The 20,521-nt window shown below is 36.2% G+C and overlaps 1 protein-coding gene across 1 annotated transcript; it reads left to right on the top strand.

Moving 5' to 3' along the window:
• The first annotated feature begins 8,804 nt into the window (after window positions 1–8,804).
• On the top strand, window positions 8,805–20,404 carry dsc2l (desmocollin 2 like). Its single transcript, XM_079888281.1, has 16 exons — window positions 8,805–9,124; window positions 11,189–11,291; window positions 11,932–12,122; window positions 12,212–12,325; window positions 12,482–12,637; window positions 12,747–12,888; window positions 13,735–13,889; window positions 14,038–14,172; window positions 14,366–14,551; window positions 15,014–15,261; window positions 15,479–15,621; window positions 16,519–16,740; window positions 16,922–17,158; window positions 17,796–17,911; window positions 18,006–18,290; window positions 19,570–20,404. Exons 1-16 carry the CDS (start codon window positions 9,083–9,085, stop codon window positions 19,780–19,782), a joined length of 2,688 nt encoding a protein of 895 aa, XP_079744407.1. The 5' UTR covers window positions 8,805–9,082; the 3' UTR covers window positions 19,783–20,404.
• Window positions 20,405–20,521: the final 117 nt, after the last annotated feature.

The raw sequence follows: 20,521 nt of genomic DNA, 5'->3' as shown, positions 1-20,521 counted from the left end.
ATACAGCTGGATATTAACTAACATTAATAAAGATGAATAAATACTGTAACAAATGTATTGCTCATTGTTATGTATATTAGGTCATTAAGTTTATAACATAAATAACAATAACAACTAGTATTTAGTTAATGTTTAGCCTATGCATTATTTTAGTATCAGATTATCAGTACATTATAAGGGACACTATACCAATTAAAAGTTTTGGGGCTGTAGGATTTTTTTTATGTTTTTGAAAAAAGTCTTGTGCTCATCAGGCTGCATTTATTTGATCAGAAATGCAGTAAAAACAGTAATATTGTAAAGTATTATTACAATTTAAAATAACTGTTTTGTAATGGAGTATTACAACCATTTACTCCAGTCACATGATCCTTCAGAAATCATTCTAATCCTGATTTGCTGCTCAAAAAACATTTCTTATTATAATAAATGTTGAAAACAGTTGTGCCGCTTAAAATTTTTGTGGAAACCGTGATACATTTTTTTCAGGATTCTCTGATGAGTTGCAGTTCTATAAAATTGAAATAGTACATAAAAAAGATGATTTCAAATTGTTATAAAAACTAAATTTGTGTGTATAGAGGCACTGAGAAAGAATCAGAAAATTGAAGACATTTTTTAAGACATTGATTAAGTGCTATGAGAGGCCGATTAGGGTGAAACCACTGACTCACTGTCTGACTGTCATCAAACAAATCTACCTATTACACATCTGCATATCTCACATGCATATGCGACATATACTGTATGTCACACCCAAAGTACAGTAAAAGTGACGTTTGATGATGACTTCCAATGCCCCCAAACAAATTTTAGCGGCCCAAAAACGTCATGTTTCAGTCAGAAAATATTGTAATACATTGAGAGACTGCAGAGTGGGGGAAAGGAAATAAGAGAGACCGTCACATACCTGAGCTCAGCAACTGAACAAACCGAGCACAGAGTGATCTCTCTTACCACACAGGTGTTGAATTACATGCATGCATCGGTACTCATGCAGGCAGAGCACATTACGTCAAACAAAGGAGTGCTACACAATACTGAAGGTTTTATAAAGCAACATTTGGGAGAAATCTGAAAATAACTCTGGGAGTGAAAGTGGTTTGTGGTTCATGCTTGGGGTTTGGAGGCATCTGGGACATGTTCTGTCAGTGTGTATCAATAGCAGCTGTACGTTCACAGTCAACAGTTATCACATCTCATCTCACACTTGGTTTAGTGACTGGTATCTCTTTCTCTTGCTTTCTCTGGTTCTCTCTCTCTCTCTCTCTCTCTCTCTCTCTCTCTCTCTCTCTCTCTTTTGTCTTTCTCTTTCACGCTGGTGTTGTGCATTCAGAATTGCAGAATTGCATCAATTTAAGTTCCTCAATTTCAATTAAGGCAGCAAACTGAATGCATAATTTTAAATCTTAATTGAATTTAAGGAAGTTAAAAAAGGGAATAAAACTGCTGTAAGTCTAATCTTTCTCAATATAATAATAAAAAATGATTAACATTTCTATATTAATTACAAATACTGTAAATACACAGCTAATGGAGCGTTTCCAAAACATGAATCAACAGTTTGTATTTATAGTTATTTATAACTTTCATTATCACTGTTAGACTTTTCTGTAATTTCTACAGTAGTTTACTTTAAATAAACCCCCAGTATTATACTGCTATTTCTCTTTACAGTAAATAACTGTGATTCCCATTGCATCATGGGAATTTTCTGTGACGTCTAACACCACATACAGAGACTTACTGTATTTTTTTTATTTGCTGTAACGTTATACTACTGTATTTGACGTAACGGCCTCTCTGGCTGGCACCATTCCATCGTGCTTTTTATTTCCTAATTTTTGCCTTACACCACATGTCTATAACGCTATAACAGTCAGAGCTGGACACATTGAAGCGACCGGGCCGGACCATTAATGCAAAATGTAAACCTGTTTGTCCCTTGCCAGAAATAGCGCGAGCGCTTGGACTCGGAGTAACGTTACCGTCCGTACGTCAGAAATATAACGGCGCATCACTATAACTACACTGTCTGGGATTTGTCGTGTAACGTTACAGTGTAATATCACTGGGACTGTCTTTTGCTGGACCGCGCCGTTCGTGTCTGGCCCGGGGAAGAGACGGAATTCACTTCACCGAGAGAGAGACCAGCAAGCAAGGTAAAAAAACATTCTGTGTGTGTTGACAGGAATGTGCCCAGTTTAACCTGTTATACTCGTCAACATGGCGGTAACTTAACGAACTTTACCACAGTAAACTGCGCTAACGTTTCATTTTACAAACTTTGTTGTCGAGTTAAAATACACCAACGAGCAACGCTTAGTTTACGTTAACAATAAATTAACTATGTGAAATTCTGTTTTGGTTGTAGATAATGTTGGCCTACTGATGAGAAAATAACATTGTATGTTAGCTAACGTTAAGTTTTATTTGGCTAGCTGCCACCTTTCTAGTTTTAGCATTAGTTTGCAAACTATAACATATTATAGTTTTTTTAATGGAATTTAATATACTTCCATTTTTGTATGTGTTTAAAGGCAACTGCAACAAAGCGCCAATTCGCGCCAGTGACTTTAGCAAGATTCCGGAGATAAGTTAACATTAGGCCATTTGTGATATATTTTGACATAAGTTTGCTGAAATGATTAGCCATATGTGATAAGTGCTTTGGAGCCACTGGTGCAGACTAGGTAGTAGCATACAATATCTTCATTCTTTATTCATTCATTCATAACTTTATATCAAATAAGTGACCTTTGCATCATGTCTAACTTTATATTTATTACACAGCAAATGAACCAATCAGAAGATGGACAATTTTCTATGTTCAGTCTCACCAGATTAAATGTATTCAGGTAAGCACTGCACTAAAACTCTCACTAATTCATTCATACCAAATCTAGCATTCTAAACAACTTAAGTTTATATTTTTGCATTATTTTGATATTTTATTAGGCAGAAGACTCTCTGCAGTCCCACCTGAACAGGAAGGTCCTAACATCAGCGCACAGGTGGGTTAACTACTGTAGGAAGAAGAACGGTCATCACTCAGTGATTTCTTGCATGTGTCTTAATGTATATTTGTCTCAGACAGGGAGGACCCCTTCACTGCAGATGAGCTGAAATGGGCTAAATCATCAATGTCAGTCTTTCTCTCTATGAATCTCAGCATTTTTGGACAGAATTTAGGATTTGTAAGTATTAAAATTTAATCTGAAATAATTTAATTTAGTTCAGTTGAAATGTTTGAATATGCTATTGCCAAAGCTGTTTACAAATACATATTCTTAAGTTATTGTAAACATAATAATAAAAATGTAAAAAAAGGAGGTTAAAAATATTTTGACACTAATATTTATTTCTCTCTCTCTCTCTCTCTCTCTCTCTCTCTTACAGTATATAGTGTTGGAACCGCCTCTCCTCTGATGGACTGAGTACATTTGTGTTTGTGGACACACATACAGATCAGGGAACATTCTGATGTTGTCAGTCAAGTTCTGAACAGGAACCAATCTTTGGAGAAGTTCATTTATTCGCAAAGGTGGACAAAAACATTGAGTTGACTTTTTAAAGATTATTTTGATGATGATTTTTACTCGTAGAAGTAGAAGTAGACTGAGGGGTAGACAGTCAGACATTGATAATAATAAGAAATGTTTCTTGATAATCAAATAGACTTCAAAAACATTAAGACACTTAAATACTTCTTTTGGCCACCAGTGTACATGAATCCAACACATTTTTGTAAATAAGTGAAATTATTTTGAAGGTGGGGTTATGTGTCATGTATTGTGAAAAGAACTGTGTTTTGTCCTGTGTTGGACATTTCCTTTTTGACTGCTTAAAAATGTATTTATATTCTGCAGTTTTATGAATGTAATGGTTGATATTTCATTATAATACTTGTATAAGCTAAAAAACCAATAACTCTACATTCATTTTGTCAAATGCTAACGTTTTGTTTATGATTTTATGTATGATTTTAATAATGTGTGCAGTGAAGGACATCACATAATGTGTTAATTTAACACGTTTACACATCTTTGTGCTAACCTTTCTGACATATTTACTTTGTTAAAATCATTAACACAATGAATGAGTTAAAATTAACACAAAAAACGTTGTCCCTAAACTCACCCATTAATGTGTAAAAATTTCACACATTTCCAGCATTGGCAGACTGTATATTTTGTGATATATATGAAATGTTTTAAATAAAAAAATGGTATTTTGTAATAACTTTGTCTAAATTGGTTTTTTATGTTAGTAGTATTTATGTAGGATAAAAATGAAATTAATTATATATCAAAATCATGAAATCTAATTTAGTACAAATAAAAAATAATTACAGTAGTGTACTGATCAGCTTCATTTTTACAGTAATGCACTGTATTACACAATTACAGTACCATACTGTAAAACGGTAATGTACTGTACATCTTAATTACAGTAACTTACTGGCAACACTGTTTTAAGTTACTGTAAAAAACCCTTGAAAAGTCTAACAGTGTTGTCCATATGGTGCAAGGACACTTTGTTCCCAGAATGCTCTAATTTATTTTTGTCAATATTTAGTTTTATTAAGACTTTTTGTGGTGCTGTATGGCAAAATAAAATCTGTATTAAAGACTGTAGACTGTATTATATTTAGTTCAAGAATAACGATATTAGAGAAATATGTCTAATCAGTTGACAAATTAAAGTTACAAATATTTTACATTACACTGGCAAAGTTAATAATGTAATTGGTAAAAAAAAAAAAAATAATAAAAAAAAAAAATCCTCTGATGTTCCACTTTGAATTTCTTGTGTTTCCAATTCCAATTCCATTCATCTCAATTTACAACTCCTACACTGATAGTGAGGAATTTCTTAAATTCAGATTTTTGCCCCACCTTGATTCGTACACACATTTTCTCATGATTCAGCTATAATGACAAAACTTTGTGTGATTTTCATCTGTCAGTCAGATTGCGCATCAGCAGGTGTGGCAGGTGCACACCCAGAGTCAAGAGAACCTTCAGGGCTTCAACATCACCCATCACACAATGTTCATGTCAATGTTCATGTTTACATCAAGAATATCAGGATCATTATTTCTTATCACATACAAAATGGGTGTTTTCATTACACAGTCACCCCACCGAATACAGAGTTTGCAGAAAGACTGAAAAAGTATTTTCATGAAAAACATACTCCAATAATCCTTGCTTTATTTACATCTTTGAAAAAAGTATGTTTTACAGTGTAGAACAGAATAGAACATTACTAAATGTACTTTCATGTGGAAATAAAGAGGGCATTATATGCCTCCCACTCCCACTCACCATGCCTATGCCATCCAGTTCTTTGGCCCCATCTATGCTGGCCCCCTTAGCCCTTCGGCTGCTCCTTCGTTGGTTCCACCAAGCAGTGTGGCTCCACCTTGGGTTTCCAGTTCACCAGCTCCACCCTGGTGTTTCGATCCCTAGCTCCACCTCAGGCCTCCGAGCCCTGGACTCCACCTCATGCTGTCGACCCGTCGGCTCCACTTTGACTCCACGCTCCCTCGGCTCCATCATGGCAAGTCATCCCTCAAGCTTCGCCGGGCTCCCTCACCCCTTCCAGCTCCATCTTAGTCAGTCATCACCCTGGATGCGCCACGGACATCCGGTCCTCTGGCTACGCCTATGGTCCCTCCACCCCTTCGGCTCCACCGGGCTCTTTCTTCCCTCCGGCTCCACCGTTGTCCTCGCTCACTCCGGCTCCGCCTCAGTCTGCCAAGTCCCCATCTCCTCCTTGGCCCCGTGAGCCTCCCATTCCGCTCCTGGGTCTTCGTCTCCTCAGATCCGCCTGGGTCTCTATCACCCTTGTCTCCACCTCAGTCGGTTGGGCTATTGTCCCTGGCTCCTCTCTCCTTTGGTTCTGCCATGTGCCTGCGTCCTGATGGCTCTGTTTGGGGTAACTCCCTGGCTCCTTCCACTGTCATGTCCACCCTGCCAGCTCGATGTCCTCCTCTTCAGCCCCCTCCCGCCCTCCTCTCTTAGACTTGCTTTTGTTTGTTGTTTTTTTGTTTCCTGTTCTGTTTCCGGTGTTAGTATTTGTTACCCAGGTTATTCATTGTTTGGTTAATGCACTGCACCTGTTTCTCATTTCCTTTCATTGGTCTACATTTGTAAATATAGCCCTCTGTTTGTAGTGTTCTTTGTCCAATAGTTATTTGCGGCTATTTTAAGTGGTTGCTCTGTTTTTGTATTTGGAGTGTGTTATTTTGAGTTAGTTTTCATTCAAATCTACTGTTGCATCTAGATCCAGCCTGTATTTCATCCTTGCTGCAACACCTTGCTGAGTGTTTGCAAATAAACAAAACAAACAAAAAAAAAATCTACTGCTATGATAATTTCATTTTCATGCTGTCATACAAATCTCTGCTGAGAAAAACATGTGCTGTTTTGAGCATGAGTGAAGGACAACATTTCGGAAAAGGATAAAATTTGGTCATGGGGTGGAGACTGATAACATGCAGTTCACCTGGGGCATGGGTGCTCCTCAGGACAGGTGTCGCAATAACATAATTATTCAGTCAACAGTGTTGGTGAACCAATGCTGAAACCATCCATCTTTGCTGTTTAAGTTGTACCTATGGAAACACTGTCTTCATTCTGAGAACATTCCCTTAATATTTTCTCCAAGCAATTTCTGTTGACTGACTTGAGCTGATATTATAGTTTTTTTTTTTTTAGAACTGCTTTACAGCAGAAATGTTAGTGTTCTCATATTTGAAGTTTGCATTGATTCTGTTATATGTATTGTATAAAGCACCAAGGTGACTTGACTTGATGTGTTTCAGAGGACACATTTGGCCTTGAAGGCTTGCTGTGAAGGCTATGTTGTCTTGTAGACAGGTTATACTAGTGTACAAATAATTAAAATGTATCAATTGATAATTCTTTTACATCAATTCCACTTACTTATTGACAAAAAGCGGTTCTTTACAATGGCAAATATGCCTTTGAAGACATTAAGACTTAATAAATTAACATTCACAGTGATTCAGAACTAAATAGGCCAATTATCCTTTGATAAGTTCTAATTCCCTTACAGTGCATGTGCATAATTTAGTCACCTAACAAGATGTCAACACCATGAGCACTAAAGGAGAAGACAATGGTTTCGCCCTCTCAGCAAACTCTCTCTTGATAGTGTCAGACATCTGTGTGTCCTGTAGTAAAATGAAGGTAGTAAATGTATAACAGTTCAGTGAGCTGTTTGGCTGCATGTGTGCACAATAGTACAGACTCAACACTACTGACAGGACTCTGCCAAATTCCTTTCCACCGAACCCGACCCATCCTCCACCTCCCCTTCACACAAACACCATCACAATTGCAACATGCTCATCTCCAGGCTGTCATGCTTCCACACACTCCAGTAAAAGGGTCTAAAAACACGATAAATGATCTCCAGGAACAAGAAATACAACTTTCTGTGAAAAACACTACCTGTCTTTGTCCATTGTTTGTTTCAGCTCATATCACTAGTCCCTTTCTGTTTTTCAGCAAAGAAAGTCTAGCCTAGTTTTTGAAAATGACACTATCATTAGGCTATAGCCTGAAATGTTATAAGAAATAATATTGCGTAAATAGTCACTTCAAAACAAAGTTCAAATAACGGTGCTTTACACAGAAACTTTCTTTTCTTTTCTTTTCTTTTCTTAACCTGAGAAAGAGGTGCTCAATCTTCAGAAATTATGATAATCAACCTCAGAAGGCCAGACTAAATATTATATGAGCTTATTAATTTCAATTCAGTTTATATTAGATCTGCCAATTTTGCAGCTTTATTATAAATGAATGAATGATGAATAAGTAAACAATAAACAAACAAACATAAATAAATAAATAAATGCATATATTAATATAAATTTGTGTCATATGGTAACATGGTTGTGCAAATTTTGGGACAGCTGTTTTTTTATTTTTGGTATTTTAATAAAATAATTTAGTTTTTTTCTTTTTTTTTAATTAATTGACATTTATTTCAACAGACTGGTGTGTGGATTTAAATTATTGGAAAAGGTCTGGAAGGTGCGACCCGGTTAAGTTAATTTTATGGCCAAATAATTATCTCACTTACAGTACCAGTTTGTTCAACAAAAGCATGGGATTTAAGTCTCATGTTAAATTACACCATATTGAAAGCACGTAATAGTATCATTATTTGTGTTTTATGATGTTTTTGTAGCTCTCATGAGTCTCGCTCAGTCATCTTTTTCAGTCTGAGTCACTCTCTTATCAGTGTTTCAAGAGTTTGGTTGAAGGGAAGCATGTATCCTGTCATTTTATTGTTCTAATTTTCTACTTGTTTTTCACCCCGTCCCCCGAATTCCTTAAAGACTCTGCATACTTCCACACAAGACTAAATGCATCCCAGTGTCAGACAGTGAAAATCTGAAGCCATGCAGTGACACAGAGCCACAAAAACATGAAAGGTAATAAATTAAAATGAATAAATCACGCCCCACGTGAAAAAGGCGTGCACATGTGAGTGGTTTCAAGCTGGGATTGCTTTTTTTTTAAGGTCTTAACGGGTGATTAAATGCAAAACCTAAAAAAAAGTTTCTTTTATTTGCTGCAATGATGACTGTATAATCACCCCCTGCACTCCACCCAAAAAGATGGAGATTGATTGTGTCATGCATTAATCATGTCTGGAAAGTCAGATGGTATAACAGGTGAAAGTCTACTCTGTTAAAGTATAACCTCCCTCTCTCTCTTTCTCTCTCTCCTACACACACAAACTCAGAGGGAGTTTTAAGGGGCAGTTTGGGGTGGAGTTTAAGCCTCCCAGAGCTTCCCAAGCTAAGGAAGTCAGGGACAAAGCGTAGTTTGACCTGTTTAGTGTACTCAAGACTCACATTCAGCCCTATTGATACATCAAGTGAGAGGTTGAGGCAATGCCACACCCATGATAAAGACTTCAATGACATGAGAGCTGTACCGCGCCCAGAGGACTTTATCCAAGCTCGTCTGTGAGATACACGCAGTGTGGTGGAGTCCAGAGAAATTCAACCACTGTAGATCACATACACACAAGCAGGATGTATGAGCGCGTGCTGTTCGCGGTCTGGCTGTTTACTTTGGTAAGTTGCATTTTGTTGCGTTGAAAGTTAATGTCGTCAATTGTTTTTTGCTTTGTACTTTTATTTTTTAGGTCGTATAAGTGTATTGTGTGGGCCTACCTGAATTCTTACCGTATCCTTGTCGATTTACCTTGGTAACCATAGTTTCCGTTAAAATGCTAGTTAGCTGCCCAAGTGCCCAATGCCCTGCCCTTCTAGGCTACACTGCAAATAAATATTTTCTTAAACAAATCTAAACGCTATTAAAATAAAATAGGCTATTATTAATTTAGAAACGCTATTAAAGTAAAATATGAATAATTTAGAAACACAATTATTTAAAATTGATAATTGTTTTCAAATGTTTGCATAAACGTCAATATTTTAATCGTTTTATAAGTAAAATAAACATAAAATGTATCATTAAAACAATATAAAACATTTTGACAACAAGTAAATATATCTTGTTGTAAGGATACATTTTCTGATCATTATAATTTTCATTCTCAAATAAATGTATATTTAGTTTTAAGCATGTTTATAAATCTTTACTTTATTTTACTTTCTTCTGATATTAGAATATTTCTTTCATTATAATTTCATTTTTATTCATGACAGTTGTGGTTAATACCATGTGATCACGTTTTATTGAAGTCAATAACTGTAGTATATGGTAATTTGGTTGAAACATTACCCAGATAGCAGACCACCACTGAATCAACATTGAATCAACATTAATGCATTAACCAAAATGAGGAGCATGAATGTGAATATGAAAAAAGTGTTGAATGAGGAAACAGATGGATTCAAGTTGTCTAAAATGAAGCTGACCAAAAATCAACAATGATTCAGTGTTTGTCTTTTTCAACACTGAAAATCTATTTGAAAAATGTATAAATAAATAAATAATAACGTTCTTGTAGCATAATAAAGTACTCACTAATTAGTTATCTGCAGTTGAATAGTCTGATTGATATTTTTCCCCCTTCACCAAATGGTTGGGATAATTGGTCTACTTAGTACCACCCATAAATTCAAATATTTACATTTAATTAATTTGCTTTGAAGACTCAGTGCTATTGTAAATGTCGTCATTCATTCATTCATTCATTCATTCATTGACCACTAATGTTGATTAATGAGAAAGGTGATATATGATTATCTAATGTTTCTCATTTATATAACAGAAACAATGTCCATGATGGGTCAGTTTTTGTTAATGATGATTCCACTAAATCCCAAATGCAGTGATTTCTTGATATTGTTATATACATTGTGGTAAACAACATTTTTATTTCCTGCATGTTTTAATGACATATTTTTTATTGCCTCTTTGTTTGGCATCAGTAAAAATCACATGAAGACACAGTCACAGTAAATCTTATCACAGTAAACATTCTACTAAAGCAACATTTTCAAGTCTGTAGATCTACAGGTTCCACTAGACAGTTGGGCTGATTTCAAGATAAGATAAAGCTGATATGTAGCCTATATCTGTCCGAAACCCATCACATTACACCATGAAATGAGACAGAATGCCCTTGAGCAGCATGTAGAGTACTTGATGTTGTTTACTTAAAGCTGGTTTTGTTGTCAATTGTTTAGCTATGTTCTTATTATATTTGTATTAGTCACCTGTCATTCTTGATTAATGTCAGTGATTGTTTCGGGTTATCACTGCTTGTTTGCCACACATGTAATGCCTTCATACTATGCAGCTGTAGGCATGAATGTAACAAGTAACCGATAATCAGAGGTGGTAATTCATATAATGTGGTGGACAAAGAGTGTAAAACAAGAAAATAAGACACTGATTAAGAACATGTTTTTTTTTTTTTTTGCAGTGTAAACCAATCACTCCAATACAGAATAGTATGTAGTAGGCCTATACTATTACAACAATGAGTAGCCTATATAATGTTTGAAATATTTGTATAATGCAAATGATTCTGATGTATTAGGATTGGAAGTCATGGTTTAAGCTTCATAATTGCCTTGTACACGTGAGACTTTTGCTCAATCGCACTGTGGAATGTGATTCTCCCCTTTATTCTTCCTCTCACTCACTTTCAATTCTTCCCTCAGGTGCTGTTTCAGAGCGCTGAGTCTTGTGAGTTGAGGCCTGTGCTTGCTCAGGTTCCTAAGAGACTGCCCTCCGGTTATGTCATCTCTGAGGGCAAAGAAGAATGTACGTTTTCTGGTTTCACTAATCCTTTTTGTCCGAATGACATGAATTGACCTAGTCTGACTTTCTACAGATTAAGCTTTTCCTTCAGTTGATGCAGTTAATTAAGCTACATAATATAACAGTAGCTAAGTTAATTGGTTAGTTATTGGTAAAAGAATTGCTCTCAATTTGCTCCCAAAAATGACATTTCTGTCATTATTTACTCACCTTCATGTCATTCCAAACCTGTGGGAATTTCTTTGTGACCTTCAAATGGACACAAAGCAGCATTAAAGTATCCCAAAAGTCACATGAAAATGAAAGGTCTTTTGTTTCTATTTCGCTTGAATTTATTTTTATTTCGGTTTTAGTTTAAGTAATTTTAGTACTTATTTTATTGCAATTAGTTGCTTTCAACTTATATTAATTGTATTGTATTTTAGCTTTATTTAAATTAACAAAAACATTTTTAGTTTTAGTTAACAGTAATAGTGATACTTTTATGGCGCAACCTTTTTGAAGCTTGAAAGCTTTAGTGCACACTCATAGGTAGACACATGCCCACAACAATAGATTCAAACTACTTATGGTTTTGGAAAGACATAAGGCTTAGCTGTGGAATAGTTACCTGATGTTACTATTTTTTTTTTTTTTTTCACAGTGACCCTCAAAGGCTGTGCGGCCAAGCCCGTGGCCTTTACTTCCAGCGACCCTGACTTCGCTGTAAATACAGATGGAACCATTATCACAGTTCGTGGTTTGGTGATTACAACAAAACGGTTTTCTGTACTGGTGCAGGATGAGAGCGGCTTGGATTGGAGGGTAGACATTATCTTGTCCTGTAAAGATGAGGTAAAACTACAGTCTGTATTTCTTTACCATAAACCATATGATCTGGATCAGTTGCATAAGTAATGTTTCTCTACATGTCCTGGCTTCAGGCATCTCAGAAGTCCAGCGGTGTGGCTCACAAGCGCATTAAGAGAAGATGGAGACCGTTGCCTTTCTCTATTATTGAGAATGACAGCCCTCCATTCCCAAAGGACCTGGAGATGGTGAGACCGAGTAACATTAGCTACATCTCTACTTAAGTCATTCTATTACTCCCTTCCAGTTTCATCCTCCCTTCCTTGATCTCAATTTGACCTTTTGTTATACTTCTTGTTTTTTTTTTTTTTGCTTACTGTACATTGCTGTGTGTCTCTTCACAGATTGCATCTGATTCCTCTGTAAATTACACAGTGTATTATCAGATCAGTGGACAGGGTGTTACGACAGATCCTGCGGGCCTATTCCTGCTGGACAAGACAAATGGCATGCTGAAGGTGACCAGGGCCGTCGACCGTGAGCAGTACCCACAATACAACGTGAGGCTCTATATTCCAGGCCTTATACAGCAGCAGCTAATGTTTTGGAGTATGATTACAGCATCAGTACAACTGAATATGTCTGCTTCTCTCGTCCCTCTTGTTGTAGTTTATAGCTCGTGTGTATGACCTAAGTGGCAGGGAAGTTGATGCATTTCTGCCCATCACTGTGAATGTGGAGGATAAGAATGACAATGCCCCTGTGTTTATTGGAGGTCACTTATTCTCTGTAGAAGAACGGTGCAGAGCAGGTAAAGAGACATTTTCACCTATCAAGTCCAGACCATACAGTATATCACACCAACATCTAAAGATCGAAATAAGAATTAATATTTTAGAAATTTATAAAGCCTGTTTTTAGGGCCATTTAAATTTTTACATTATTTTCATAACAATTCTTATCACCGTAATATAAAAAAGATGATTTTTCTTATATTCTTATTAATATATTCTCATAAACTCTATAGTACTTATACATCATGGTAATATTTGTTTTGCCACCTTTAATATATACTTTACTTTAAAAGTAAAGTATATATTAAAGGTGGTGAAACAAATACTAATTTACTACTACTTTAAAACAAATAAAACTACTTTAAAATGATTTTGATAAAAGTCATTTTAGTACTTTAGTTCAACTTAAACCTGTGTTATTTCAGTTAGTTGCCAAGTTTTTAAGTTTAAATAAGTTTAAACCTATGTTCAAATTTATATTTTATTTTAACTAATTAAAACAATTTTCACAAAATATATAAATGGTCCAAAATATAAACGTCATTATCTTTATACTGAATAAATTTTTTTCATACATATATATATATATATATATATATATATATATATATATATATATATATATAATTTCTTTTTTTTATTACTAATTTATTTCTTATTAATTTTTTAATGATATTTTGGGGTGAAATATGACCCAGCCTTTTTTGACAGGCTTTGCTAGATTTTTGTGAGATAACTCTTGTTCTAACTGAGAAATGCAGTAAATTATACTGAACCAAACCTGAATAAACTGACAGTGATTTTTTTTTTTTTTTTTTTTTTTTTGGTTGCATGTTTAAGTATATTTGTATTCTGTTTTTCAGGTACTCCTATTGGACAAGTGAATGCCACAGATAAAGATCAGGCAAACACCACACACACCTTGATCAAGTTTACTCTGCTCAATGCTACTGACATGTTCTCCATTGAACCTTTTACTGGAAAATTGACTGCTAAAACCAACACTTTAGACAGAGAGGTATTTTTCTATCCTTCAATAGATCCATGTGTTAGTGTGTTAGGGCTGGTGTTGCATCTACAATGTCTTTCTGTGTTGTATTTTCAGATGTATTCAGTCTGGGAATAATGTACTGTAAATGGTAATGTTTTTTGTTCCTCCCACTCAGGCTCAGGACAAAGTCTTTGTTAACATAGAGATCAGAGATATGGGTGGCAAACCTGATGGGCTCTTCAACACACGGACAGTTGTGATTACTCTCACAGACGTTAATGATAACCCTCCTACCTTTAAAGAGAAGTTGGTATGGCCCTTTTATTGTCTAAACAGCAATATAAGAAAACAAGTTAATAACTAAACAAATCAGAACAAGAATAGCACTGTAAAGCTAACATTTTGAGGTATTTTCATAATTAACATCTACAACTGGAAGGCTGTATGTCGTAAAGTGTGGTATCTATTGTTTAAATAATCAATCCAATTTTTTTTTTAAACAGTACAAAGCCAACGTCAAGGAGAACCAAGAAAATGTGCTAGTTACTAGGATCCCAGTGGAAGACAAGGATTTGGTGAACACCGTCAACTGGGCGGCCATCTTTGAGGTCACCAAAGGAAATGAGAGTGGACAATTCAGGATGGAGACGGACCCCAAAACCAACGATGGGCTTCTGTATGTCATGAAGGTGAAATAATTCAAATATTAGTCTGTAGAGAAAGTTACCAGCATCTGAAAATAACATTTTTGGCAAGAAATAAGCCCCATATGTCCTTGATGAGTCAGTTTTGCAGAATTTGCACTTTGCTAAGTTCGTTTTGCGATAGCTTCCGCAGAGGGTCATAGTCATTATCTTGAGAGCTCTTGTTCACTCTCTGACAGGGTTGTGTTGGTTTTATTTATAGCTGCTCTGCACGGTTAGCTCACCATTTTAGGGCTGTGTGTGAAAATGCTTTTCTGTTGGATATGCATGTGCAGTCCAACCACACCTTGTTATACAAAGTACATCCACCAGACAGGCAAACACAAGTTCTGCTCTTCAAGGCAGAGCTTTTGACAGCTCTTCACAGTATTTATGCTATTGAGAACAAGTTAGTTTTGTGTAGAGTAGGTTCTCAGTGTTCTCATTCCCCTTATGCTCCCCTTTCAGGGACTGGATTTTGAAAAAACTCCAGTGGTGAAGCTGGAAATAACTGCCCGTAATGCGGTTCCACTGGTTGGGACTGATGCCTCCTGGTTCTCTGTGCCATTAGAGCTCACTGTAGGAGATGAAGATGAAGGACCAGAGTTCAACCCTACCATTCTATATCTCAAAGTCAAGGAGAACGTTCCCAATGGAACTGTCATTGGAACCTATAAAGCTCTGGACCCAGAGACCAAGAACAGCAATGGAATAAAGTATGTTCTCTGATGATGTCGGTTTTGTTTTTAGTTAACAAAATCATTATCTTTAAAGCAACACCATACACATTCAGGTGGTCTTTTGATATTCTATTCTGTGTTGCGCTCTGACTAGCAAGAACATGCCTAATGTAAATGCTCCCAAAGACATGAATTTGAAAACTTTATGCCACATTTTGAATGTACTTTCTCACTTTTCTATTCTATGTGTAAGGTACTATAAGGTGACTGACCCAGGTAACTGGATCACTGTGGTGGAGAGCACTGGGGAACTGAGAACAGCCAACACTATAGACCGAGAATCACCATTGGTCCACCAGGACCAGTACAACATAACCATCAGAGCAGTGGATGATAGTGAGTCTGGACAGTCACATACTTGAATCAACCTTAAGCCATTAACTTAATAATCTGTGGACATTCAGCACAAAACACACCTATGCAGAACTGAAATCTTTGTGTATTTGTACACTCTGTACCCTTTTGTTCTATGAATAAGGGTGTGTGTTTTCTCTGACTGTTAATGAAAGACCATTTGGTTGGGTGTGGTTGGGTAGAAATAGCTCAAGGCCTCTGAGAAGTTTTCGTCAGAGTTTTGGCGTGATGTAACATTTCTTTCTTACTGATGATCAGCATGTCCTACCTGATAGTACATGTTCTAAACACTGACTGATGTTGAATGAGATTCCAGGAAGAGCTGGAGTACATTCGTCTCTCTTGAACTCTTAAGCGCCATTTATCTCTGGACGTCATCAGGTTGCTTTTCTGTAGGTTGCTAATGGCGTTCTTGCTGCTTGATGACCTAATTTTATTGGTGGGCTGTGAAACTAGTCACAGCTTTTTAGAAACGGATCACAAAAAATGATCCATGTATGTACGTATAACCTGTTAAAAAAAGGGTGATTTTGTCACATTGTGACACTTTAAAAAGTTACAACTAGTCATAATTGTGAGATGTGAAGCCATAATTGTAAGAAAGTCGCTATTTTGAAATATAAACTTGCATTTATTATAAGATTCAAAGTTGCAATTTTGAGATGTTGTCAGTTACAAGAAATAAGACTACAATTGTGAGATATAAAGTCACAATTAAGAGAAATTAAAGTCGCAATTACCTTATTTTTCATTAAGATTACATTTTCTCAGAATATTCCATGCCTTTAAAGACAAATAATCAAGTCTGCTATGGTGTGTGTCTTTACAGCATGGTCAACTAATTTCACATGGGACTCACTGAAATCTCTTTTTCCTCAGGTAAGAAGGCAGGAAAGGGGATGGTAATACTCCTGATCGAGGACGAGAATGACAACATGCCTGTGATTCCGGGTACTGACCTGGTCATCTGTAGTAAGGGTGATGCGCTGAGCTCAATTCTGGTTGAAGCTGTGGACCAGGACAAGCCACCGTTCTCCACTCCCTTCATTTTCGAATTTGGAGCAGAGCATGATGGGAAGTGGAAACTGAAGGATAAAACAGGTAAGGATAGAGGGTAGTGATGTTTCTTGGGGCTGGGGGTTACAGATTTAGAATTTGATTTATCAGCATTTTCTTTTTTATTATTTCTCAATATTGCTATAACTTGACAAACAAAGGCTGATAAACTGAAAGCATTAATGCTGCAGAATGATCACAGACATCATGTCCTCCTCTGATTTAGATTCCTCCGTGGTGCTGGAACAGGCAGTGCCCTTGCCAAATGGTCTTTACTCTGTCCCACTCATGGTGAAGGATCTGCAGGGATTCGGGAAAGAGCAGACCGTGAATGTGCGAGTGTGCTCCTGTGAGAGGGAGGAAAATGGAGCGGGAATATGTGGGGCTCGAAGTGCCTCTACCTCTTTGGGCAGTTTGGGCGTCCTTGCCTTAGTGCTCTCTAGCCTGCTGTTGCTACTGTTATGTGAGTGCCCCCTTCTGGCTATGACCACCATTTATTACATACATGCAGTATATTTGCATAGATTTACATAAACTTATATTTATATATAGATACAATTTTTAGGTAAGAATTTTGTAATGTTTTTTTATACAGTAAAAATAATTTGATAATTTGAAAATGTCATTTATTCCTGTGATTGCAATGCTGAATTTTCAGCATCATTACTCCAGTCTTCAGTGTCACATGATCCTTTAAAAATCTGATAAATCTGATCATATGTATGTGCGTATGTATGTGTGTGTGTGTGTGTATATATATATATATATATATATATATATATATATATATATATATATATATATATACATATACACATACACATACACATACACATACACATACACACACACACACACACACACACACACACACACACACACACACACACACACACACACACATTTGTTGAATTGGAATTTTATCATGGATTTCAGAATTTCTTGGTTTTCTGTCTTTCAAGATTGATGAACTTTTGGCTTCAGGATAAAATAAAAACAATTATCAGTTTACTAATGCAGTCTTAGACTTTTAGACTCTTAGACTGACTCTCTTTATCTCACTGCCCTCTGTTTTTTTTTTTTTTTTTTTGCCATTTCAGGTCTGTTAGTTATCTTCATATGCAGTACTAAGAGAGACAAGCTGTACCTCACTGATGATACTGGAACAGGAGGAATGCTGCTGAAATCCAACACCGAGGCTCCTGGTGAAGAAGTGGTAAGAAAAACACCTCCTTTTAAATGGTATAATTAATCAGAGAAACCACAAGGAAACTTTAACCATATTTGTGTGAATGCCTTTCTCTCTTTAGAAGGAGGGAGCTTTGATGATAATTCCTGGGACAGATGCCATGGACGGGTCACACCAGAGTGGCACCATTAAAAATGTGACTTCATCTGCAGGAAATATCGGGCAGCAGTTTTTCCAGGGAGGTGGCGTGTACAACACCACCACTCAAGATTTTGGGACAGAAAAGTACTACACATCCGGACGCTATGATAACAACCTGTATGGCAACGCCGGGTTCCAGAAATTCTCAAATATGAATATGAATACTCTCGACACATGGAATACTAATGGCCGCTACTTGGACAGAGTGAGCTTAACTTACATGACATTTTTAAACAAGTTAACAATAATATATGAAGAAATTTTCACCAACACCTGTACATATGTTTAATACAAATCTAACATAGTAATTATTAGGGCTACCCCTGACTAAAGATTTCAGGAAGAATGTTATAAGTAACATTGCTAACATTGTTGTACATTACAGAGAAATACTAAACCATTTTACTGAGCCTTTAAAATATGAATTAAGATCTAGCGCATGCATAAAGCTTGCCGCGATGAATAACAGAAAGGAGAATCTTTAAACATTTTAATAATGTATCAATAAACAAGTGTTTTCTGAGTCAGGGTTGGCTGCAAAGATGAAGTTGACAATGCTGACTGCAGTGGATGCACCTTTAGATAGAAGTGGACATTAAGTTAAAGGGTTAGTTCACCCAAAAATGACAATTATCCCATAATTTACTCACCCTGCATGCCATCCTCCTTGGTGTATATGACTTTCTTCTTTCAGATGAATACAATCTGAGTTATATAAAAAATATATATTGGCTCTTAAAAGCTATATAATGGGAGTGAATGGTATGATTACAGTTTATAAAGTGAAACATTTTTTCTTTTTACAAAAACGCATTGCTTCACTTCAGAGGGCCTTTATTAAACCCCTGGAGTCGTATGGATTACTTTTATGATGGATGGATGGATGCGCTTTTTTGAGCTTCAAAATCTAGCAACCATTAACTCCCATTTTAAAGCTTGGAAGAGCCAGAATATTTTTTAATATAACTGTGTTTGGCTGAAAGAAGAAAGTCATATACACCTAGGATGGCTTGAGGGTGAGTAAATTATGGGATAATTTTCATTTTTGGGTGAACTATCCCTTTAAGCATCATGCCGTAAGCTCAGTACTAATTTCTTCTACACTCCACACAAACACTTGGATATGCACCTTATATGTTATATAACGTTAGAGCGAGCGGCCACTTAAAGTGGCTAACATTACGCTACTACTTGCATGTTTCAAATGATAAGCCACCTTTGAAGTCAATGCATGATAGGCAAATGTTTGGATTTTCTTCACAACATAATTACCACATGGACCACATAAAATTTGGTCGACTAAGGCTCTTCTCGTCAACTATTCGACTGATCGACTATTATGAGGGCAGCTCTAGTAATATAATCTGACTAGCAAAGTAATGTTATTTACACATTCATTCACACAGGAAAGTCATATTTTACTTTTTCATGCCCCACTGAAGATGTTTTCATGTGACCTAATTTTGACCCTTGTTTTGTGACAGAAACTGGCTTACTTTGGAGGGGAGGAGGAGGGGAGGTATGCGGACGATCTTCTGAAGACTTATGGTAATGAAGGGGCAGGCTCTCCTGCAGGCTCTGTAGGATGTTGTAGCATCTTGGGTGAACCGGAATCACTGGAATTTTTGAACACTCTCGGTCCCAAATTCAGACCACTGGCTGACGTCTGCTACACGACAAATAAAAGCGGAATCTAAAACAAGAGGTGACTGAGACGAGAGAGCGCCGTTTGCTGTTTGCTAGGGGCCATCGAAACAGACTGCAAAAAAAAATCATATTCTTAATCTGTATTTTTATCTCATTTCCCAGTAATGTAAACATCCTCAAAACAAGATGAATTTTACGTGAGAAATAACATTTTCTAAGAACATTTTCTGAATATTAAGTCTAAATCTCCTTAAAATATGATTAGATTTATGTAAAAGAAAAAGCAAAAAAAGAGTGTTTGACTCCATAAGATATTTTCTCTAAATTAAGTCTATTTTAGAGAATTTTACTACTCAAGTAAATTTGTTTTAGAATGTTTAGTTATTATTACTGGAAAAAAATACTGATTTAGAAAATTACCATCACAGTACATGTATTTCTGCTGGATTTATCAAGTGTGTGTGTGTATCTGTTAAGTTTTTGAGTGTGTGAATGATGCAAATAAGCTTTTTTTTTTTTTTTTTTTTTGCTACATTTTGCTCTGCTTTGCAATCCTCTTCCTCACAGACCTGATGAGGGACAGTTTAAATATTAGTATACAGAAGAGACATTATTGTCTGCCCGATCAATTGCATTTCTCAGTCGTGTGAATTATCTGTGTCTATATTGACAATTCCATGATGAAGTCTGCTCATAAACATTTTTTGGGCATCGTGTGGAATTTCAAGCGCTCTTCAGCTCCAAAAAGCACTGACACCTGACATCAACTCTGGACGCTAAACTCATCCT

This window comes from Squalius cephalus (assembly GCF_949319135.1).
Source record: "Squalius cephalus genome assembly, chromosome: 12".
In the NCBI taxonomy this organism is placed as follows: domain Eukaryota; kingdom Metazoa; phylum Chordata; class Actinopteri; order Cypriniformes; family Leuciscidae; genus Squalius; species Squalius cephalus.
The sequence above is the reverse complement of the archived record's forward strand: the minus strand, read 5'-3'. Positions and strand labels throughout refer to the sequence as shown.